The 24,476-nt window shown below is 37.0% G+C and overlaps 2 protein-coding genes across 2 annotated transcripts in view; one reads left to right on the top strand and one right to left on the bottom strand.

The window, feature by feature from the left end:
• Positions 1–3,026, top strand: part of SELENOP (selenoprotein P) — a 40,992-nt gene extending 37,966 nt beyond the window's left edge. Inside the window, 1 exon segment of the mRNA XM_007119361.4 lies at positions 1,583–3,026. Coding sequence (XP_007119423.2) covers positions 1,583–2,182 — 600 coding nt within the window. The 3' untranslated portion in view covers positions 2,183–3,026.
• Positions 3,027–3,118: 92 nt separating this feature from the next.
• The window catches only part of CCDC152 (coiled-coil domain containing 152), a 34,649-nt gene continuing 13,291 nt past the window's right edge, over positions 3,119–24,476 (bottom strand). The window contains exons 5-9 of the mRNA XM_024126024.3: positions 13,465–13,529; positions 10,537–10,639; positions 5,987–6,114; positions 3,884–3,967; positions 3,119–3,288 (exon numbers count right to left, since the gene is read on the bottom strand). Coding sequence (XP_023981792.1) covers positions 3,139–3,288; positions 3,884–3,967; positions 5,987–6,114; positions 10,537–10,639; positions 13,465–13,529 — 530 coding nt within the window. The 3' untranslated portion in view covers positions 3,119–3,138. The remainder of the gene's footprint in view (positions 3,289–3,883; positions 3,968–5,986; positions 6,115–10,536; positions 10,640–13,464; positions 13,530–24,476) is intronic.

Below are 24,476 nucleotides of genomic sequence, written 5' to 3'. Positions count from 1 at the left end.
CGATGTATTGAACACTGCACAATATATTCACCAACTAGACAATCGAAGGGGTATGACTATACCCTTAGGAGCACCAAATATAGGAACAAGCCCTGGAACTGGAGGACAAACCTGCTCTGCCATTCAGGACTGAACAGAGGTCTTTGTCTGCTGACAGAATCTCCCCTTGACTTCAGACTTGAGACAGACCGAGGGAGTCTGTCAGTATACAAAAACCACTGCCTTCAGTAACAGGATGGACTGGCCAGAGCCAATTCAGATTGGGGGTCAGTCTGAGGTGAGCAGGGCTGGCTGGAGGCTGGAAATGTTGCAGCTGAAGGCCAGCATCGGCAGGTGAGAGCGGCCATCTTCTAAAAATCGCGGCAGTTGAGAGCAGCCATCTTCTAAAAATCGCTGATTTCTACACAAGTTTCTAAGATGCATTTCCCAAACAGGGTGTTTATGTTTTTAATTAAACACTATTAAGTTCTCAAAAGTAATTCAGAAACAACCAAAAAAATGTACCATTTATTAGTTGCATGCTAAAATCCAGCGGAATTTATAACTTCAAAACCTTCAAAATACCAAATCATATCATTTAGTGAGTGTTTGGTTGCTAAAGTCGATTTTGTAACTTTGTTTACAAATAATTTTAGTTTGAGGTTTAATATTACATGGCCATATCTATAAGCTTTGAGCCTATGATGTGTGGGCACAGAAAACAACGAAGAAAGACTTTCAGCAAATTAAAGAACTACATTCATGCAGAGTGGAATATTATGCTCAATCAAAAATGGGCAGTGATTTGCTACTTTCAGCCGACAGCACTATAGTAGAAACACATTAACAAAGCTTTGGTGAAGTTCAAAACATTTCCTGGCAAAAGCCGAGGTATAAAAATCTATTGATTTTGAGCAAAGTTTATTTTATTGGCATTTTTGAATTATCAGAGAGGAATTAGCTTGTTTCAGAATATAATATTAGATTTGATGCCTTGTTGACACAGGTGTTCCATATAGGTAAACTGATTTTAGGGTTTGATATTTATTTGACTTTACTGCAATCAATCCTAAGTTCTTTTAACCAGCTTATTAAGTGTTGCTTCTGCAGATATAAATATAGTGGTCTGGCTTTCTTTTTAAGCCTTATGTATCTCTCAAATTCTTCCTCAGAATTCTTAAAAATTTAGGAAATGCTCTTGATAAGAAAAAGAAAATTTGAATTCTGCTGTTGATTTAACTAGTATAGAAGCTTAGGTGAATTGTTAAAACTTTAATTGTATTACATCCTTTTTTATCTATTTTCAAAACCTTAATGTTGATTCGTTTGCAAAATGCTTGAGGATTCTTTGGTTAAATGCAAACTTTGCACAAGAAGCAGTTTATAATTAGGTATGGATGGGAACCAAATTTTAATAAAAAGTCTAGGTGTTGAGACTGACATCAATTTTTTTTCTGATTAATATGATGCTGGAAAAACAAAGCCAGTTCAATCCTAATTAACCAGTTTGAATTTCATATATGTTACCTTTACAAATCATTTTTTCACGCATTCCTGCTAAATCTATAAATTTGTTGGTAAGTGATTTATAAATTTATTCCAGACACTGGAAGATGAAGGCTTCTGTAAAAATGTGTCTTTGGCTACTGAGGAAAAAACAACCGAGGCTCCACAGCCTCATCACCATCACCATCACCATCACCATCACCATCACCATCTTGAGAACGGTCATCTTTCAGAGTATCCAATACCAGAAGCACCAGATAACCCTGAGCATACCCCTCCTTCAGGTCTTCATCGCGACCATAGGCACAGGGGTCACCAAAGACAGGGGCACTCAGAGAACTGAGATACATTACAACTGTCTCTTCCACAAAAGAAGCTCTGAGTAAGGGGATGCGTAAATCAGTTACTCTGAAAATTTCCCAGAGATTCAGAATCAGCTCTGAGTAGCTGATGATGACACTGCCGACATCTGATATTTGAAAAAACAGGGTCTGCAGTCACCTGACAGTGTAAAGAAAACCTCCCCTCTTTATGTAGCTGACAGGGCCTTCTGGCAGAGGAGCACGTCACTGAATCTTGACAGTGACGTTTGCCTCGAGCTGCCTGCCCGGCAAGTCAGCAGCTCAACCCTACAGAAGCCAGCACCAAATGAAGCTGAAAAAAGAAGGCAGAAATGTGAAAATGACCTTCAAATTAAATATTTAAAATCTGATATACTGCCTAAGTCAGTCTAGACAGTTACATTTCCCGCATTTTTATAAGCTACCTAATTAATAGTGATCCAAAAATAGGAATTGGATTTGTGTAAACATGGAGAAATTGGCTTCCACATTTTAAAATTTAAGTCAAAAAATTTTGACCCCCAACCATATTTTTATTACAGGGAAACTGAAAGGTGGTTGCAGCATTTGGTTAATATGTTTTTCTTTTTCTTTCTCCAGCATTCTGCTTGCATTCATGAGAACAGAAACATAAACTATGACCTAGGGGTTTCTGTTGGATGGTCGGCAACTTAGAATGGAGGAAGAACAACAAAGACATGTTTTCCATTTTTTTCTTTACTTATTTCTCAAACAATATTATCTTTGTCTTTTTAATCTCACATTTTTAACAAATTAAACCTTTAAAGAAAGAAGTGCTTTCTGTCTTTTCAGATCCAGAAATACTCATACATGAATATTTTGCTATGATTACATCTTAGATATCCATTTATACTTTTTTTTACATCCAAGACTCATATCTTGATTTTTACTATCATATATGAATGAAGTCTTTATGTCTTGCTTTCTTTGTCTAGCATTGTATCGTACTCTTTAAAATTTAAGATTGCCAGTCTTGAAAGATAGATGGGAAACGATAAAAGAATGTTGTCTATCTCTTGATTGCCTAGAAAGTATTTCCATAGTCAATGATGGTTCAATAGGTAAACTAAGTCCTATAAACTTGAACTTTTTTATGGTTAATACTATTAAGCAAGAATGCAGAACATGATTGGCAAAAGTGTGCATTTGTTTAAATAAACTCAATGAAGTTTAAAGCTGTCTCTTTGTTTTCATTGTAATTACTTAGGTAGTGTGTTATATTGACAATAGAAGTGAATTTTCAATTGCTTTCAAAGAAATTAAATGGCAACTAATGAATTTACTTCCATACTCAAAACCGTCTACGCTTAAAGTGAGAATCTTTGCCAGCAAGTTTAAATTGAGAATCTTTGCTAACAGAGAGGCGTTGCTCTAAATCGTGAATGGTATTACGAAGAACTGCAATCTCCTTGTTTTTTTCTTCTTGAAGATGCTGAAGCTTCTAAATCGAGCAGAAAACTTTTGTTATCGCAGTTCATAAATAATAAGATTAAGTACAAGGAACAACAAAACAACAGCAAAAACTATGCTTCTGGTTTAAGTAGAACTAGGTATTAAAAAAGATACCATATTTTGAAAGGTCTATAATTCTGCTTTTGCGGGATTGAATGGGGTAAAACTGGTACAAGGATACAAAAACACGCATTAGCACCATTTGTTTTAGTTTGTTCCCTTCTCCCTATATAGCTTGAAATTATAAACCATAAATAAAGGAGTTGAACAAGAAGTAATCTGCTATCTGAGTACCTAAATAACTTCAGAATAGTAAGTCAGCCTTAGTTCAAAGTACATTATGGAGTCCCTTAGATGGTCCAAAGAGTCAGAGGACTTCTCTAATGTTTTAATTTACTACTAAGATTTACTAGTTTAAATTGAAAGAGACTTATAAAGATTATTAAAAATCCAATATCTTTCTGATTGGGTGATATATTTTAAGGAAAACTGTTAAGTATGTTGTTAGTAAATATAACCTTTATGGAAACGTTAAGAGAATTAATTTTTGTAAGCAACAGCTGTGGAAGGAAAAACTTACATACCCTTCTGTAGATACTGTGTGGCAAAACAGTCGAATCTGGATATGATTTTGATTTAGTTTGAACTCTTGCTAGTTTGGCATCAAACTGAATCAAGTTTAAAAAGAAAGTTAAGAACATTCTAGTTAAACAGTTAGAAACAAATGTTTCTATAAATATAAGTATAATCCATTGTATCCTTAGACATATAATCTGTAATTCAAGTGTATTCACTGTATAACAGAAGATAGAAAAGTCTTTAAGAAAGGACAAGGAATACCCTCACAAGATTAACCCTGGCTGCATTTTAAAATTACCTGGGGAGATTTTTTAAAGAACCAAATACCTGGACACTACCTTAGAAATTCTGGGGAGGGGTCAGCATCATTTTTTTCTCAAGACATCAGTTGATTCTATCATGGAGGATTAAGAATGTAGTTAATTAGGTTTGAGAATCTAGTTAATGTAAAGATAGATAAAACTATTTTCATGTTACTATGAGTGTACTTTGTAAAGAATATGTAGTATAATCAACAGTCATGGGAGAAAAACATATACCCTTCTGCAGAAACTCCGAGGCTAAATAGTAGAATTTGGATATGATTTTATTGATTTAGTTTGAACTCTTGCTGGTTTGGCATTAAAGTGAATTGGGTTAAAAAAATTCTCATGGGCCATTGTTACAGTCATATTTTTTGCAAAATCTTCCATTATAATTTTTCCTTCAGGTTGAATTTAGTGTAGCCTCACTGTGAACTAAGAATAAACTACGTGAGATTGTGTTCTGGTTTGGGGAGAGAAATGGATAGTTATAATGAAGATAAATAGCAAAGAGTTCTGTATATCAAACAACAAACTTGGGCTAGACCAGTGACAGGGCCAGGATGGCACACAAAATGCACATTCCCAATCAGTGGATTAGAAGTTGATGGCCAATCTTGAAACACAGTCTATTGTATCTCAGTTGGCCATCCATCCCTCACTGTGGTTTGTGGGTACACTTGACCAGAAGGCAGGAACAGCAGCAAAGAGCCTCGAAAGTCAACATCAGTCCCCTTTTGCTCAATAATTATAGAATCTTCAACACTGTACCTCACCAAGCACCTCAGGATACCAAACTTTAAAGAACATGAAAACTTGGGCTTCCCTGGTGGCGCAGTGGTTGCGAGTCCGCCTGCCGATGCAGGGGACACGGGTTCGTGCCCTGGTCCGGGAGGATCCCACATGCCGCGCAGCGGCTGGGCCCGTGAGCCGTGGCCGCTGAGCCTGCGCGTCCGGAGCCTGTGCTCCGCAGCGGGAGAGGCCACAACAGTGAGAGGCCCGCGTACCACACACACACACACACACATACACACAAAAAATAACATGAAAACTAGGTTATCTTAACTAACTGGGTGAATTCTAACAATGTAAGGTAAAGTGGGAGTCAAGCTGAGGGAAGAATGATGGAAAGGGAGATTAGAAGGATCTAGACAAAAATGTAAAGGACAAATATATTGTCAAAATATCAATGTCTTTGAGATCCTGACATCTGATTAAACAACCAACTGAGAAGGCTTTTGACCCAAGAACCGGAACCTCAGCCTTTGAGATGCCCTATTTGAAGTCCCTTTAAAAAAATCTGGTTTGTCTGCCTCTATATTTCTACATATTTATTAGGAACAAATTAGTCTCTTTTTATTTTAAATAAAGAAAAAGACATTTCCAGTTAGTTCACCAGGGTTCCACAATTTCTGCTGAGGAGAGAGTAATGTTAAGGATTAGAAACACTCTCCCTACAGCTGGAATGGTAGTCCTAAAAAGGCTGCATAGACTCAGCTGTAAAATGCAGGTAATATGAGTTATCTGTCTCTGCTGTCAGAGGAAAATACCCTTTCTGGAAATCAGGACCTTTTGAATGACTGAAGAGTCCCACCTTGAGGCCAAGTGCTGAAAGGCAGTGTAGCTAACAGTTGTACTGTACAAGGTTTAAGCATTGCATGTGATGGATGAAGAATGAGCATGTGTGAAGCCCTCTCACAGGGTTGTTTCTAATCCTGAAATTTATCTCACTCTGATGACAAATAACCAAAGTATGGCCTAGACTAAGGGATGCATCCTCAAATCTACAGAGCCTTAAACACTTACCTCTAGCTGTAGTTTGATTATTTCACTTTGTTTTTCCTTTTCTTGAGTTCTTAACTTTGCGTTTAACTCTGAAATTTCCACCTCCTTTTTCTCTATCAGTTCTTTATTCTTTTCTTCACTTAATTCAACTGCATAAAAACATAAATTCATCTTAACATTTCAAAAATCTTAAAAGATTTTTTTTTGAATTTTCAACAATCTACAAGAAAGTAGAATTTATTAATAAAAACATGTATTTTAGAAACTGTTTACATGCAGGGTAGCTTTTATATATTTTTAACAAGCCCCTGAAAAATGCTTGCGATGCAAAGGTTGCCCATTGAATGCTTTTGAATGAATAAACTAATTTGTACTCTTAAATATCTAGAGAATAATACTCTTTAAATGCCTAGAGAATAAATAGGAGATTTAATGGTTAAAGAGGGACACAAATCCTGGGTTCCTAGTTATAGAGGGCCTCAAATTACGGGATGACTCTAGAACTACATCAGCTTTTTCTGGCTCCCTCACCATTTCCCTTCATAAGCATTTTGTCCAATAAATTTCTTTGACTGTCTACTCCCATCTTGTCGGCTCCTTGGAGGACCTGAGCTAGCACAAGAAAACAGGTATGATGGGGCACTTACTGCTTTGTAAGAAATGAGGAAGCCATCATTAGTGGTATATGGAGTACTGGTAGTTCCTAGTATACAATGGGGGTCTGATTGCTGGAGATTTTACCAGAAGTAATCCGGGGGAAATGTCCTGGTGGAGGTGAATGCCTTGCAGTTGTAATAGTTCAGGCATTTGAAAGATAGAGGGAAACTATGCCCACAAAGGCAGTAGAGTTGGAGAGTTACTGCTAAGTTAAATTGACATCCTACTGAGGGATAATGAGAAACAGCTGTTAACAAGAATTGAACGATTTAAAGAATAGGTGTGGCTAATTATTAGAGAAACGCAAATCATAACTACAATGAGGTATCACCTGACACCGGTTAGAATGAACATCATCAGAAAATCTACAAACAACAAATGCTGGAGAGGGTGTGGAGAAAAGGGAATCCTCTTGCACTGTTGGTGGGAATGTAAATTGATACAGCCACTATGGAGAACAGTATGGAGGTTCCTTAAAAAACTAAAAGTAGAATTACCATATGACCCAGCAATCCCACTACTGGGCATATACCCAGAGAAAACCATAATTCAAAAAGACACATGCAGCCCAGTGTTCACTGCGGCACTATTTACAATAGCCAGGTCACGGAAACAACCTAAATGCCCACTGACAGACAAATGGATAAAGAAGATGTGGTACATATATACAATGGTATATTACTCAGCCATAAAAAGGAACGAAATTGGGGCATTTGCAGAGATGTGGATGGACCTAGAGACTGTCATAAAGAGTAAAGTAAGTCAGAAAGAGAAAAACAAATATCGTATATTAATGCATATATGTGGAATCTAGAAAAATGGTACAGATGAATGGGTTTGCAGGGCAGAAATAGAGACACAGATGTAGAGAACAAACGTATGGACACCAAGGGTGGGGGGGCCGATGGTGGTGGTGTGATGAATTAGGAGATTGGGATTGATATATATACACTAATATGTATAAAATAGGTAACTAATAAGAACCTGCTGTATAAAAAAAATAAAATTCAAAAAAAAAGAGAAAAGGAAAACAAACAAAACAAAACAAAAAGAATAGGTGTGAGAGCCAGAGGGACCCTTTGGTAGCTTACAAACAGGCTCTCACCAACTCTAGTGGAAGAGCAGGTAGAGCTGAGCAACAGAAAATCTAATCATAAAAGTTGCAGAACTCCAGAGATGTTGAAATGTTCAGCCAAAACAGGTCTGCTATGCTAAATCAGGGTCCTAGTTGGGAACACCTAAGATCCTGAAAAATAAGACAGGAGGATCTGGATAAACACCTGTGAGGATGCTGGCTGTGACAACTCCCCTAAATGCTCAGAAATTTCAGACCTACTTTTTCCTATTAAGAACTAGCACTAACCTAGCTGATGAAAGATGCTGCAGAGGCTCCTCTCAGAAGATGCCCTTCCCTCCTCTTTCGGCTGCTAGGCCAATAACTAGGGTTAAGGCCCAGTATAACCTGGTTGGGGGAGTGCTGGGGCTGATAAGGGGGGAAAGTGATTATACCCCAGAGAGCCGCAAGAATTAGCTAGGTTGTATTGGAAAGAGCCATGTGAATACCCTTGAGAATGGACTTTGAGGGTGCTGGATAGAAGAAGACTGAAAGTAAGACTAGGTAAGCAAGAATTCATTGACTTGAAGATACTCTTAGGGACAGGGGACATAATACCCTAGCAGGGACCTAGGATATGGGACAAACTCTGTTAGAGTAGCCTTAGATCTCTAGAGAAAGCACTGGTCAAAGCTGAGTGAAGTGGGAATACCTGAGATGCCTTGGCAGATAGTAGAGAAAGGCATAAGGAGGCTCTCAAAAGTTGGCATGCTTGAGTGGATATGTTATGTGAGGCAAGATAACTCAGCAAAAGATTATGTTCCTTAGGAGGGCCCAGAAGACACACTATTAACCAAGACCACAAGGAATGTGCTGGTGAGAGAAAAACCAGCACCACCAAGAAGTTCAATGGTCGCTCTCATCTGCAAGCTCGGGCTGACAGAAGAGGTGGGTATAAAGTTGGGCTTATTAATATCTATGGGGATGGTGTCCCCCCTCCCCCACCAAGTTGTAGAAGCCAGATGATGGTGCTTAACTGCCAAAAACCAGGAGGCCACAATTATCATAATGAGCAGGAAGGTCAGAGAGCGGCCAAAGGGGCTTGATTTTCGAGAATTGTAGAGTTAGTTAACAGATGAGCAGCCAAGCTGCTTAACACCTAGTACAAAAGAATCCAAATGGAGGAACAGGAGACTGAGGGTACATGCCCCAGTTAAAAATTATTATCCTTTGCTCGGTTCCCCAGTCTGAACCACGTTTTTGGTCTAGAACCTGCTGTCTGAAAAGACATGGTTAGGTCCCTAGGAGGAAGAAGATCTCAACAATCCCTCTTCTAGGTTTCTCCTGAGGAAGAAACATCCACAAGAACCATGGAGAACCTGCTACCCGAACTCCTATGGAGAAGTAGGTATGTGTAGTATAAGGAGGGGACAGTTGTGGCCATGAAAATGCATCTTTCAGATCTCCAACTTCAGGGAACATAATTGGCTCATTGTCTTCATGACCGTGTTTATGCTGAGGTCATGATTCCCAAGAGCTGCTCCTAGCCAGTGACTGAACTTGGCAGGGACACTAAGGCAGACTTGTTCCTGAGAGTTGCAGAACTTGGTTGATGGGCAAATTTGGCCCAACTTTGCTGAAACTTTCTTTTAAGTGTGTGACAGTCTAAGACTTCTCCTGCCCAACACACCTTCCTTTCTTCTCTTCTTCACAGAGGTTAGACCTGTATCATAAACCCATGGCTAACCCTGTCTCCCCCAGTTCCCTCCCTATCTACCCTCACAAATGTTTGCATTAACAAACCTCTTGAATGTCTAATTCTGTCTAGGCATCTGCTTCTCAGAGAACCCAAAGAAACTGCAAAACTCTTTTCTAAAATGACTGTATAATTTTGTAGTCCCACTAGTAATATATGAGGGTTACAATAGCTTCACATCCTCACCAACACTTGGTATTGATAGTTTTATAAAAGATTTTAGCAGTTCTAAAAGGTGCAATGTGGTATCTTATTGTGGTTTTAATTTGCATTTCCCTACTAACCAATTATGTTGAACGTGTTTTCATGTGCTTACTTTTCATCCGTATTTCTCTGGGGAAGTGTCCAAATATTTTGCCTATTTCCTTACAGGGTTGTTTGACTTCTTATTGAGTTATAAGAGTTCTTCATAGATTTTGGACATAAGTCCTTTATCAGCTATGCATTTGTAAGTATTATCTCCCTGTCTGTGGCCTGTCTTTTCATTTTCTTAACAGTGTTGAAGGACAGAAGTTAATAGTTTTGAAGAAGTTCAATTTAGAACTTTCTTCCTTTATTTTTTGTACTTTTTGTTTCTTTCTAAGAAATTGTGGCTAACTCAGGGTCACAAAGATTATCTTCTATGCTTTCTTCTACTTGTCTTATAGATATAGGTTTACATTCAGACTTATCATCCATTTCAAGTTAATTTTTGCATATGGTGTGCATCTAGGCTCATTAAGAAAGTTTTTAATACCTTTATGAAACCAGTCAACTCTCAACATAATTTCATGAGACTTTGCTGAAGGAAGAATATTTCATTAGTGAAAATATATTCAATATGCTGAGTATATAAATATCAAAGTTAACTATACATTTTATATTAATTTTACAATGATATTAACTATTTCACATTAAATAATGTTAAGTGCAAACTCCATGAGTCCAATTTCTAAATGTTATAATTTATATCACATAAATATATAGAAAGGAACAAAAACTAAATTCAATGTGTCAAGGCAATGTTTATTCAGAATACTGGCAATTACTGAAAAAAGTTTATATATCTGTGTAAATTGTTTTATGGTCTCTTAGAATTCAGTAAATTAAAAATAAAAAACTTACCTTTTTTCTGCATGTCTTGATAAAGTTTTGTTATTTCTGTCTTATGTCCCTCCTCTTTGATTTTCATTTCACTCATAAGTTTGGCAATACTGTTCTTATATTCCTAAAGATTAAAATATACATTCATCCTTCAATTTGAGTATGTGTAGACAACTTTTGATTAATTAGAAAGATGAAATTTTCAAAGTTTATATTAATTTTTGGTATATAATCATATCTAGAGGGGAAAGATACTGTTCATTGTTTGAATGCTCAGCTTTGAGAAGGACCAATTTCTGGTCCAAGTAGATAGAGACCATCTAGAGACAATGATTTTTTTATCTTTGCCTCTGAATCCTCATCACTATATTAAGAGCATATCATAGATGCTCAAAATATTTTGTTTAATTGTATGAATAAATGCCGTGACAGCATTAAAATATGTCAAAAAAGCGCCAAAGCTATATTTTAAACTGTTTGATGGCCTGTGAGCTTACCCTAATGTAGGATGAATCCCTCTGAATGTGGGCTGAATTTCTGTTTCTGAAAATTATATAAACATTCATAATTCCTAGAAGGAGGTTAAGCATTACCTATGGTAAGGGTTAGTTCTATGGGGAGCCTAAAGAAGGATGAATTTGGGGTTTGAGAAGTGCTCAACAGCCTCCTGAGGTTAGTTTCTTAGGTTGTTGAAGCATAGAAGTGATTTATTATGCTAATACGGAGAGTGGCATTGAGAGAGGTGTTGAGAGAGAAATCCTCCAAAGATAAAATTTACAATTTTTCCAGAGGTATGTTTCTACATAGAGAAACCACTCACAGGCAGGAGAAAAGGAAAGCAGGAAGAATAAAAGTGAGGTGGGATAGTAAGAAAGAGACAACGATCAAGGCAAGAGGCCCAGAAAATTCTCTAAACACCATAAAAGCAGGGACTTTGTTTTTACTCACGGTTGTATTCCTAACGCCTAGTGTATATCCCTTGATATATATATTTTGAATGAATGAGAGTGCAAATAAGAATTAAGCCAGAGGTTCTTAGCCTAGACCCAGTGAATAGCTCCTCTAGATTATCAAAAATTCAAGGGGATATAGTCAGGAGTCCTACTTGGGCTACTTTTTTTTGCCAGGCAACTTGCAGGAATGGCTGAACATATCTAACCATTGCCTTTGATTAAAGCTAGGCAGGTGACTAAAGGGGTGAATCTCATAAACTGCTATTTTTCCTGTATTTGTATCTAGATTTCTAGATGGGCAACTATAGAGTGCCTTTCATAAACTACTCCTGACTCAGATGGTTGCATTAAGCAGTTGCTGCCCCGGGAAACCACAAGAGACAAATCTGTGTATCTTTTCCGCATTGACTTTGCCACCTGAAATATTGCCATTAATTTGGTAAGACCCAGGATTTTCACTGCAGCCTCGAGGCATAAGGCTATCCTAAATGTCTGGGCTGGGGCCAGGCTGTATCTCATTAGGTTCTTCTCCCCTAGTTTAGCCTGTGCCAGCCCCAAGGAGTCCAATCCTTTCTTCTTTTTAAGAGGACAAAGTTCCAACAAGTTATTCTTGGTTGCCTTCTTTTCATTTGATTTCTGGGAACTTTAAATTCCAAGGGACAGCTTCTGGTTTTATTTTTGTTCTTATAAAACTTAATAATTCTTAACATATTCCATAAATATGGCCGTTAAGTAACTCCTACGTTTGTTTCTAGGGGGTGATTCTCCATATGTTTTGGATGTGCCTGGAGGTTTTGTACTAGAGAATTTTCATTGGATTGAGGTAATCTTTAGTTTGCTTTGGACAGCGATTAATAAGTTCAGAATCTTGGATCATGGAGTTTTCTCTGTAATTCCCATCCCTCTGAAAATTCATAGTATTCTAGATAAAGCGTATTCTATGACCTGGCATTTTAGAAGAGAAAAGAGGCAAAAATTTTCCCCCTTTCGCTCTGTCCCAGTTACACCCTGACTTCACATTTATTGTTGAACTCTACAGGCAAGATATGAAAATGATGGAAAAATAAAGGAAACAGAGGAAAGGAAAAATAAAGGATGGGATGTAATCCAGAGATATTTAAATTATTTCAAAATTGGTGATGAGAAGCTAAATTTTCCAAGAGCACAGTCAGATGCCATTCATTACTCCTGAGTATTACTCAGAAGCCCTGGAAGGGTTACAGAATTAGCCTATATTTCTTCAAAGGCTCCTCAAGTGAAGAACCAGATTGAAATAGAGATGGTCCTTCAAGTTGAAGTTCTAAGCTGTATACAGATCCAAGATGAGTTTTGGAAATCTTAGGTCTGCCAGAGTTTGACATATTGGCTCTTAGGAGATGAGAAAAAATTAGCATAATAAACTTCCCAAAGGGCAGAAGGGTGGGAACTTACATTTACTGAGGACCTTTTATGTTCTAGGTACTGTGTTTTATGTTCTATAATTGCCATCATGGCACTGTTCTTATGGGAGAGAAGAAAACATAGCAGAGGGTATGTTGGCCCTTGGGAGAAAATTAATTGGTGATCCACATAAAATGCTGTCTTCATTTAGATGGTACAATAAAATTGCAATAAATTACTCAAATCATAAATATTGAAGACTCATTCACTGTATTATAAAAAAGTTTTAAAGTGCTAATTGAGTATATTCTACAGTAAAAAGTCTATTAACATAATTTAAAAATATATGGCAAAATTATTGCATCCCTTTTTGTTAGAAAGAAAAAGTAATGCAAGTTATATGTTAGTGCATTACAGTCTGTAAAAAGCCAAGGGTCCTCAAAACTTGTATTTTCTAAAAAAATTTTATTTATTAAAAAGTCTGGCACTCCCATATATATTTACTCTAAAAATTTTGGCTGTCTTTATTAATGAAAAAAACTACTTTTTTTTTTTCTAATTTGGGAAGACAATGCTCCACAGGGATCTGATTGAATATGAAGACACACAAACTCACCTGTTCATGAGTTTTCAACTTTTCTTTCATAAGATCAGCATTTCTTTTTAGTTGTTCATTTTCACCTGTGTAAAAAACATCAATGAATATCCTAATATATAGAACTTTTTAATTAATATAGGAATATATTTAACATTTCAAGTTTCCATTCATGTATGTATTCAACACATGCATACAACATCAACTACACACCAGGCTCTGTGCATGACATTGGGAATGATGAAACAAAAAAATTATTTCTCCTCAAAGAACTTACAGCCTTGGGCTTCCCTAGTGGCGCAGTGGTTGAGAGTCCGCCTGCCGATGCAGGAGACACGGGTTCGTGCTCCGGTCCGGGAGGATCCCACATGCCGCGGAGCGGCTGGGCCCGTGAGCCATGGCCGCTGAGCCTGCGCGTCCGGAGCCTGTGCTCCGTAACGGGAGAGGCCACAACAGTGAGAGGCCCGCGTACCGAAAAATAAAAAAGAACTTACAGCCTAGTGGTGAGACAGATGTGTAAATAGTTATGATATGCTATGATAATTGCTCTGTAATGGCAGTGTGTCTGAAATATGGTGGGGAGCTGTGGAAGAAAAGCTTAGGTCAGCTTAAAGTCAGGAAAGGATTTGTAGAAGAGGAACCACTTGAGCTGAGACTTAAATGATAAGTTGGAGGAATGTGTTCCAGATACAGAAAACTGCACAGAAGATTTTGGGCTTGAGTGAATATAGCACATTTGGGAAAATTACAATTCAAATACAGTATTGTTGGAGTGTAAATTGTAAGGAGAATGTGTTAAATAGGTTGGAGATGTAGCCTAATAGGAGGTAGACATATTCTATATGAATAACTTTGAATTTTATTTTATAAGTTACAGAATCATCAAAGAATTTTGAGCAGTGAAGTGAAATGATTAGTTACATGTTAAAAAGATTATCCGGCAGGGCTTCCCTGGTGGCGCAGTGGTTGCGCGTCCGCCTGCCGATGCAGAGGAACCGGGTTCGCGCCCCGGTCTGGGAGGATCCCGCATGCCGCGGAGCGGCTGGGCCCGTGAGCCATGGCCGCTGAGCCTGCGCGTCCGGAGCCTGTGCTCCGCAATGGGAGAGGCCACAGCAGAGGGAGGCCCGCATACACCCCCAAAAAAAAAAAAAAAGATTATCCGGCAGTGCAGAGGATGAATGGGGGTGGGGGATGACTCCAGAGGAATGGATATCAGTAACAATAGATCAAGTAAGAAATAACAGGAGCCTAAATTAGGTCACTGGCAGTAGGAGACAAAAGGAAAATAAAGATAACTATTTAGATGATAGAATTAACAGGAGACTTAGTGACTGATTGGATAGCAGAGGCAAAAGAGAAAAGGGAACGTTTGCCTTCTAGGTTTCTGATTTGAGTGGTTGAAAACTGTTCATTGGTTTGGGAAAAATTAAAAGGGGAAGATTTTTAGGAGTGAAGTGATGAATCTAGATCTTTACCACGCCAAACTTGAAATGCTTGAGGTATCCAGGAGAATATTTCTCGTAGGCTGAGCAACATTTAGAGGTGGCCAAAGGAAGACTATCCTATAAAGAAGACTAAGAAGAAGTGTCCAGAGATGCAGGTGAGGGTGTTACTAAGAAAAGAGAGTTTAAGGGGGTTATAATCAATGGCAATAAATGCAGTAAAAAGATAAAATGAAAGAACTTTGAATCTGAAAACTTTGGGAGATGTTCAATTGTTCTAAGTTGAAGACTAGGTGAAGGTAAGGAAATGGAGATAGTGAGTGCAGACTATTCCCTTGAGATTCGATTGTAAAAGGAAAGAGTGAGGGTAATTGGAGGGAGTAAACCCAAAGTCAAGAAAACTTTGTCTTGTTTGTTGAAAAGATGGGAGAGATCTGAGTTGTTTAAGTGCTGAGGAGAATGGCCAATAGAAAGAGGGAAATGAAAGAGAGAAAAGAAGAGACAACCGAAGATGCAACATCCAAGAAGAGAGAGGTGAAGAGAGATGAGAGTTAAACCCATGCGGAGAAATAAACTTTGGATGAGAAGAAGGATTTTCTTTTTTCTAAGCTAAAGAGGAAGGAAATAAGGGTATGCCTGTGTATGAATACGTTGGAGGAAGTGCAGTGGGAAGAAGGGGTGGTAGATGACAGGAAATGAGGTAGTTTATACCTGACAGCTTTCATTTTTTCTGTGATATAGAAAGTAAAGTAGGTTGAAAGAGAAAGAAACATTTAAAGTTGGGGGCTTAAAGGATGAAAATTTAAAAAGCCAAGATAAATTAAGTGTATAAGTGATACTGGGACTCAAAAATTAAAAGGAGTCTGCAGTGTATGATTTTTCACCAACAGCTGTAGCAATGCAAGTAAAACAGTTTATGGTTGGATTGATGTGTATTTGAGGATTAGTATAGTTTGTATTGCAGAGTGGGTGAGGGAAACAAAACTACTGTCAAAAGAGAAGATGAGTGATATCCTAAGCTAGAAAGAAAGGGAGGTTTTAGCTTTCAGCAACATTATTAAGAACCACAGTTGTATTTATATAATGCCTTTCCATGTAAAACTTAAATAAGAAAAAATGAAATTAATTAAAATGTAGTTTTGCATCTTTAATTTGTCCTACTGTTTCACACCTATCATAATTGACATTTTTTGTATATAACCAAAATGTTTCTCTTGATGAAGGATGATGGAGAAGGAGTGGTGCTTCCCAGTTTTCTGTATTCACTCTTGTTAACCTCTAGGTGTTTTTAGGAAAATCAGATATACTTAGATCAGGAAAGAGCCAATCCTGGTATAGTGTGTGGTGAGAGTTCAAAATAGAGTCAGGATCTCTACCTGAGCCAGACATTAAAGGTGTTCAGAGCTAAAATTAGGCCAGAAGTAGGATTGGAGCCAGGACTGGAACTGGGAATCAGTGTGAGATAGAGGTCAGGACTTGAGTTCAGTGCCCAACTGGGATCACTGACAGGGCTGAATGAGACATTAGACCTGGATAACAATAATTCCAAGTTCTGTATTATTCATACTCTGTCATATTCACAAAATTACTTGCTGGGATATTGATTGGGATCACTTTGAATCTATAGAACAAGTTGGAAAGAACTGACATCTTGCCAATATTGACTCTTCCTATCCATGAACATGGACTATCTCTTTATTTATTTAGTTCTTCTTTGACTTACTGTATCAAAGTTTTGTAGTTTTTCTTATATATATCTTATACATATTTTGTTAGCTTTATACCTAAGTATTTCATTTTGGGAGGTGCTAATGTAAATAGTATCGTGTTTTATTTTTTTACTTTTATTTTTTAATTAAAAAAATTTCTTTATTTTATTTATTTATTTTTGGCTGTGTTGGGTCTTCATTGCTGTGCACAGGCTTCCTCTAGTTGTGGTGAGCGGGGGCTGCTCTTCGTTGTGGTGCACGGGCTTCTAATTGCGGTAGCTCCTCTTGCTGCAGAGATGGGCTCTAGGCGTGCAGGCTTCAGTAGTTGTGGCTCAGAGGCTCTAGAGCGCAGGCTCAGTAGTTGTGGTGCACGGGCTTAGTTGCTCCGTGGTATGTGCGATCTTTCCAGACCAGGGCTTGAACCCATGTCCCCTGCACTGGCAGGTGGATTCTTAACCACTGCACCACCAGGGAAGCCCCAAATATTGTGTTTTAAATTTCAAATTCCACTTGTTCATTGCTAGTATATAGGAAAACAGTTGACTTTTGTATATTAATCTTGTATAGCACAACCTTGCTATAATCACTTAGTTCTAGAAGATTTTTTTGTTGAATATTTTAGATTTTCCATGTAGATAATGATGTCAGTTTTGAAAAAAGTTTTATTTCTTCCTTCCCAATCTGTATGCCTTTTATTTCCTTTTCTTGCCTTAGTGTATTAGCTAGAACTTCCAACACAATGGTGAAAAGGAGTGGTAAGAGAGGATTTCTTTGCCTTGCTCCTAATCTTAGTGGGAAATCCTCTAGTGCCTCACCATTCAGTATAAAGAGATTGTGCTAACTAGGCAACAAATATCTCTTGTATCTATTGGAATTGCTGAAGTATGCATCACTGAAAAATGAAAGAAAAGGTATTCGATGTTTTCCAATTTATAAAAGTATACTTGCTTCTTTTAGTAAGTGAAGCAACTGTAAAGGGAAACTAATCATCTCTATACACGTCCCCTATCTACTCACCTTACTGAAGCTATCAATGTTAACAGCCTGGTCTGTATCCCTTCTATTTTTCTCCCAGTTTATACCATTATATATAAACATACCACACGTTTGTACTGGTTTTATTTGTTTTTAACAGTATAAAATTGTACCATATATATTACTTTGCAAAAAAACTTATTTCTTAAAAATGGACCTTCCTGGGCTTCCCTGGTGGCACAGTGGTTGAGAATCTGCCTGCCAATGTGGGGGACACGGGTTCGAGCCCTGGTCTGGGAAGAGCCCACATGCTGCGGAGCAACCTAAGCCCGCGTGCCACAGCTACTGAGCCTGCGCGTCTGGAGCCTGTGCTCCGCAACAAGAGAGGCCGCGACAGTGAGAGGCCCGCACACCGCGATGAAGAGTGGCCCCCGCTCACCGCAACTAGAGAAAGCCCGCGCGCAGCAACGAAGACAGCCCGTGTGCAGCAACGAAGACCCAACACAGCCATAAATAAATAAATAAATTTAAAAAAAATGGACCTTCCTTCAAGTCTATACTTTTTCTTTGCATTTTTGTACATACATTTAAATAATTTTACGTAAATAGGGTCGTATCATACATGCTGAGATACTTTTAGGGAACTCTTCCATTCTCTTTCTTTCTGCCTTCTTCTTCTCCCTCTTTTTTTCCCATTGCCTCCACACCCCTGGTGTAATTGTGTAACCTTCTGTGTTTTTCTCCATGTTCTTAACCTCTGGATCATACATATGCACACACATACACATTTCCATATTTTTTTTCATATCTTTTGCCCATTTAAAAATTCTCTTTATCTCTGCTGATCAATTTGTAGAGCTCTCCGTATTGCAGATATAAACTACATTGGTATTTGAAAATACTTTTTCAAATAAATTATTGGCTTTTTGACTTTTGTGTGACAAATAACATGCAAAGTTCATTTTACATTGTTGTCTGTGCTTTTGTTGCATTATGTTAAGAAAGTCTGTTAGGTCTTTTTTTTCTTTATATAGTATCTGAGGTTCCCAGATTGGTTAAGATGATATCCCTCAGCTCCAGGTTGTACATTTTTCCTGGATTTTCTTTTAAGTTTTCATTGTTGTTTTTACACTAAAGTTTTTTTTTTAATCCATCTGGAATTTATTTTTGATGTGGTGGGAAAGCTTTCCAGATGGTAAGCTAGTTAGGCCAGTACCATACTTTAAAATGCCATTCTTTTTCCAATAAATTGAAATATTCTTTGTGTCATACATTACACTAGCCAATATTGGGGTCTATTTCTAGAATCTATTTTATTCTTTCCAAGGATGTATTTTTCACAATTATGTTGAAAGAAGTATTTCTACACTTTTCAAACTACTTTTAATTTAAGCAATACTTTTTTCTTAAGAAGTAGCTGATCATGGATTAGCCTACTTTCTCAGATAATTCTCTTAGAGAATAGCACTAAATATGTGCTATTGCCCCTTTTTAAACATTCTGATCAGTGATCAGTTTTGACTAAATCATTTTGTTTAGTACAATTTTGTATAGGTAAGTTGCACTGTACATAACAATGTGTTCCTTAAAACTTACCCTGTTAGAGTATAAGGTCCTAAATAAATTCAAGTTATTCAGACTCAGTTTAGATAGGAAAAAAGCAATATTAAGTTATAAGAAATTATCTAGAGATAACTGGCAAAAATAAGTTTAAATTCTACTGAATTTGGAGGTGCTCCATATTTGCAGCTGATTTCATGTGTCTCTCTCTTTTCTCTTTTTTTTAACCACCCATGTGTTTAAATTCCTGAAATTCAATTGATCAGGGACTGGTTATATGGTGATAATTCTCCTCTAATGGAGAAAAACCTCCAAGTCTTTTTTTTTTTTTTTGCCCTGGTATTAGTAGTCACTGGTCATAAATCAAAAGGCATAATGTCACCATCTTTCATATAATGAGTTACTGAAGTTTCTTTCCTAAACCAGTATATAGAATAATATACAATAATATAAGAAATATTCCTATCATTTGATATATTGTGATGAATCATAGTCTATTTCTATGTTCATATCCTGAACTCTAAACACGTATTACTTCAAAGATAGGATGAATTCATTCTTTGATGTATAAAGACTAAAGTTGAGGAGTAGAGGATAGGGTAATCAAGTAATAAGAAAAAAAAGTCCATAGTATAAAGGGCTGCCAACACTTGTGCATAACCTGCATGATGGGCTCTTGCCTCTCTCCACCCTGATAGACAGCATATCAGATGCAATTCACTAAATATTGTTTCATGACTTTCCTTCTTGGTGTCAGGTTAGCAGTAATTAAAGGAAGAGCTTCTTTGGTCCTTGACAATGAGAACATCTCAGAAAATATATTTAACGTGATCATCCAATCACTCATGAGAATGAGAGGCTCACGTTTTCCCTTAAGCTATGAAATTCCAGTGGTATTGCCATAAAAGGTTTAATACCTTGGTAAGAGGGACCAACCACTATGTCATATATAACTGGTAGGATGTTAGGAGGGAATAGACTGACCAAGATAAATAACAAAATCTAAAAAGTAGTGACAAACAGCTGAAGTGTTCTAAACTAATAGTCTCCAAACTCTTATAATTGTATGCCCTCTTAATAAAAATAACGAGCATGGGCTTCCCTGGTGGCGCAGTGGTTAAGAATCCACCTGCCAATGCAGGGGACACAGGTTCGAGCCCTGGTCCAGGAGGATCCCACATACCGCGGAGCAACTAAGCCCGTGCACCACAACTACTGAGCCTGTGCTCTAGAGCCCGCGAGCAACAACTACTGAGCCCGTGTGCCACAACTACCAAAGCCCGCTCACCTAGAGCCTGTGCTCTGCAGCAAGAGAAGCCACCGCAATGAGAAACTCGTGCACTGCAACAAAGAGTAGCCCCGCTCACCACAACTAGAGAAAGCCCGCGTGCAGCAACGAAGACTCAATGCGGCCAAAAAGAAAAAAAATAATAAATAAATTTATTAAAAAAAAGATGAGCGTGTACATCCCAGTTCATGTTTAGTTATTTATAACATATATATGTGTATATATATACTATTTTCTAATTGTAATAACTCTTAAAACAGATAAAATAGGAGTAAAAAAGGTGAACTAAAGAGGAAAAATGTTAATTTATTCTAATATTATTTAAAGTACTGTTATAAAACTTTAAAATTATTGAATCATCATTATTGTTTACATTTTAGTGAAACAATGGAACTGAAAATGCATCAATAGTTTTTACAATGTTGATTTAACTCTTCAAAGTCTGGTTTTCTTATTCAGATTGTTTTGATACTTGGTTTTAATGGAACAAACTCATCACTGGCTGCACTTACTAAATCACAATACAGTCATCCCTGCGTACCCGTGGGGGATTGGTTCCAGGACTCCCTGTGGGTACCAAAATTCATGGATACTCAAATCTCTTATATAAAATGGCATAATATTTGCATATAACCTATGCATATCCTTCTGTATATTTTTTATCTCTAGATTACTTATAATGCCTAATACAATGTAAATGCTATGTAAATAGCTACTAGCCCTTGGCAAATTCAAGTTTTGCTTTTTTGGAACTTTCTGAATTTTTTTTTCAAGTATTTTCTACCTAGGTTGGTTGAACCCATGGATGCAGGGACTGCAGATATGGAGGACCTACTGATTCATTTTTCAATCCCAAACACCAATTATGCAAAAGTGATTGTTTTTGAAATTTTGTCAAAATCCATCTTCTTTGTTGTTTTTATAAGCCTCTCTAAAGATTTTTAAAAACAAACAAACAGACATTTAATGAAAGGGTTCAAAATCACTGAGAATCATTGAAAAATTTTTATTGAATTTAGCATTTCTATGCCAAATTTAAAATGCAGGTGAGAATACTTAAAGTTGACACTTTCGGCTCCCAAATCACTTAATGATAGAACCATTTCCAAATATTCATTTGAAAACAGTCTTGCTATAGATTAATTTTCTCCCAAAGGCAGTTACTTGGCCACCATTGGCTGACATTTCATCAGGTATGATAGATTTTCATAATTTTTAACTTTTTAATATGTCTGATGAACTTGTACAAGGGTAGCAAGTAACAGCTCTGCTACTATCTTATTCTTGACTGTGTTTGTGTTATTAGTATTACTGTCAAATGTGTTTTATTTCTTAAAGCCACTGTGTATTTTGAAAGGATTAGTTTGGTCGTAAGTAGCTAATATAATATATAAACCCTCTTAACCAGGTACATGTAAACTGTACTACATGTCAATACACTGCGACTGGAGAAAAAATAAAGATGCAACTGTTTAGTTTTAGAACTCCCACTCTCCTTGGGAGAAGAGGAATCTTGTGCTTTATAAATGATGCATAACTGACATACAGAAAGAGTAAGGAATAACATTCCACTATTAAATTTTCATCAAATTATTTGCCTTGATTTTTAGATAAAAATAAATGTAAATAGGAATTTCATTGTTTTCTTTCTGCATCTCAATGGATCATCTTTTACACAGCCCATAAGCCCCTACTGAAAAGATTGATGGATGAGAGTAAAGGGAGGTATCATTTCTCTTACAGTGGTAGAAGAAACTCTTAAGCCTAGAGGGTAATTGATTCACTAGTTCAATAATGCTGTCAAGAAACCATGTCTTTTTAGTCTTTTCTTCCTGCTATCCTCAAGCTGTCATAATTTTCAAGCTGAAAGCAAAGAGTCTGCAACAATTTCAGGCATTACATGCAGACTTAACAACTAGAAGAAAACATTTTTTTGGAAGAGAGGAAAATTATTCCAGAAGCCCTCTGTTGGAGTTGGCTGTAATTAGCTTCCACTGAGGCATATGATTGTGTGGATGAAGAATGGATGTCAGAAAAAAAAAATCAGGTTTTTATTAAGAAGAGGAAATACTTTCTTGGGAGGCAGACATTTGTAACCACTGTAGCCTAGATAAGCAAATTAACCATACAATCTTGACAATCAAATGGATGAAAGAGAAGAAAGACAGGTAGTTCATCTATCACTTTGCCCAAACCAAGGCCTGTAGAAACACTGGAAAAAAGAAATCAATGAATCGCTATTTCTTCCTGAGAGACACCATAGGATATCTATTTTCAGAAATGGGTTATTAAAAAATTTGTACTACCATATCTGTGAAAAGATGGTGCTCTTGACCATTGGTTGATATTTGATTTCCTCTTACAAAGAAATAACACTTAACGTATTCATTTTTGAATTATAATTGAGTTTTTGGGACTTCAAAGTATTTAACATTAATTTCTGGTAGATGTTTTATTTGAACAAAATACTGGAAAGCGTTAAATACCATTTGAATCCTGTAAAGGATTTTGAACATACACAGTTTTTAAAAAGTGCAGGTAGGCGTTGTATTTAGTCAGAGAAGGGAAAAGTTGTTCTGAGCCATCAGCATTGAGATGGACAAATGAAAGCCCAAACCAGGTATGGGATGGGGATCAAATGCTGGGAAAAAATGAGCAGAACGCTAGAACCAAGTAAAGTGAAAATCTAATGGACAAATAGCGATCAGATGTCTGCAGGAATTAACCAAAAGAAAAGATATTGGAGATGGTATGGTTCCCTAGCTATCACCCTTCTTGATCTCCAGAATAGCTTTAGTGATGTATTAATATGGAAATGAGTCCTTTATGTACTGCAGATGCTGTTTGACAATGTAAGTGTGAAGTCTTCTTATACAATTTCTATATTTGTTTCATCAACACTTGAGGAAATATTTTAAGGGAAAGCAATGGGGAAAAAGTAAGAACTAATAATAATTCTTTAAAAAAAGATACATCTCAATTAGAATATTATAAAGACTATAAGGAATAACACGTCAAATGAAATAAATAGCATATAAGATCACCACTGTATCTCACCTACATATGTAAAGTTGTTTCTTTGTGATAAAAGCAGAGGACTAAGATGAAAAATTCCTGTTTGATGTGAGTTTTATGTTGGAAGAGACCTTGGAGGCAATTTAGTCTAAACTCCAATATAGAAGAGGAAAATCCCACTAAAACTGCACTGTAGCTAAATCAGAACAGGACAAAACACTAGGTTGCTTCATTTTGTAAATGGTAGGCCTATTGATTGGGTTAGCATGACTAGCAAAAATAAGATAAGCTGAATGTGTTGGCTTCATTTACACAAACATAGCCTTAGTTTATGACAAAAATTAAAATGTAAACTAAACTATCACTGAAGTTTGAATAGAATATTCATCATGTGATTACTAGTAATACCCATCCTTCAAAACTGAACACAGGGTTATTAGACCAAGAATACGACTGAGAATAAATATACTTCTAACCCTTCAAAAGTAATAGAATTATTATAATCAATTATAAAACCCTGATGTCCTTGTCAGGATATGACTGAATTGTTCTGTTCAGCATGACATTTCTTATTTTCACTATTATTTAGGAAGTATTATTAAGTAGTAAGGAGTCCGGCCCTTAGCTGATGAACTTAACAAGACCAGATTAAGAGAAATTTGCTGTCAGAGATGTAATAACTCTCTATTCTTTTTTTTATAACATCTTTATTGGAGTATAATTGCTTCACAATGGTGTGTTAGTTTCTGCTTCATAACAAAGTGAATCAGCTATACATATATATATATCCCCATATCTCCTCCCTCTTGCGTCTCCCTCCCACCCCTTTAGGTGGCCACAAAGCACCAAGCTGATCTTCCTGTGCTATGGGCTGCTATGCCCACTAGCTATCTATTTCACATTTGGTAGTATATATATGTCCATGCTACTCTCTCACTTCGTCCCAGCTTACCCTTCCCCCTCCCCATGTCCTCAAGTCCCTTCTCTACATATCCGTCTTTATTCCTGTCCTGCCCCTAGGTTCTTCAGAACCTTTTTTTTTTT

This window comes from Physeter macrocephalus, chromosome 8 (genome assembly GCF_002837175.3).
Source record: "Physeter macrocephalus isolate SW-GA chromosome 8, ASM283717v5, whole genome shotgun sequence".
Lineage (NCBI taxonomy): Eukaryota > Metazoa > Chordata > Mammalia > Artiodactyla > Physeteridae > Physeter > Physeter macrocephalus.
Note: the sequence above shows the minus strand (reverse complement) of the source record. Positions and strands in the feature narration are given on the sequence as shown.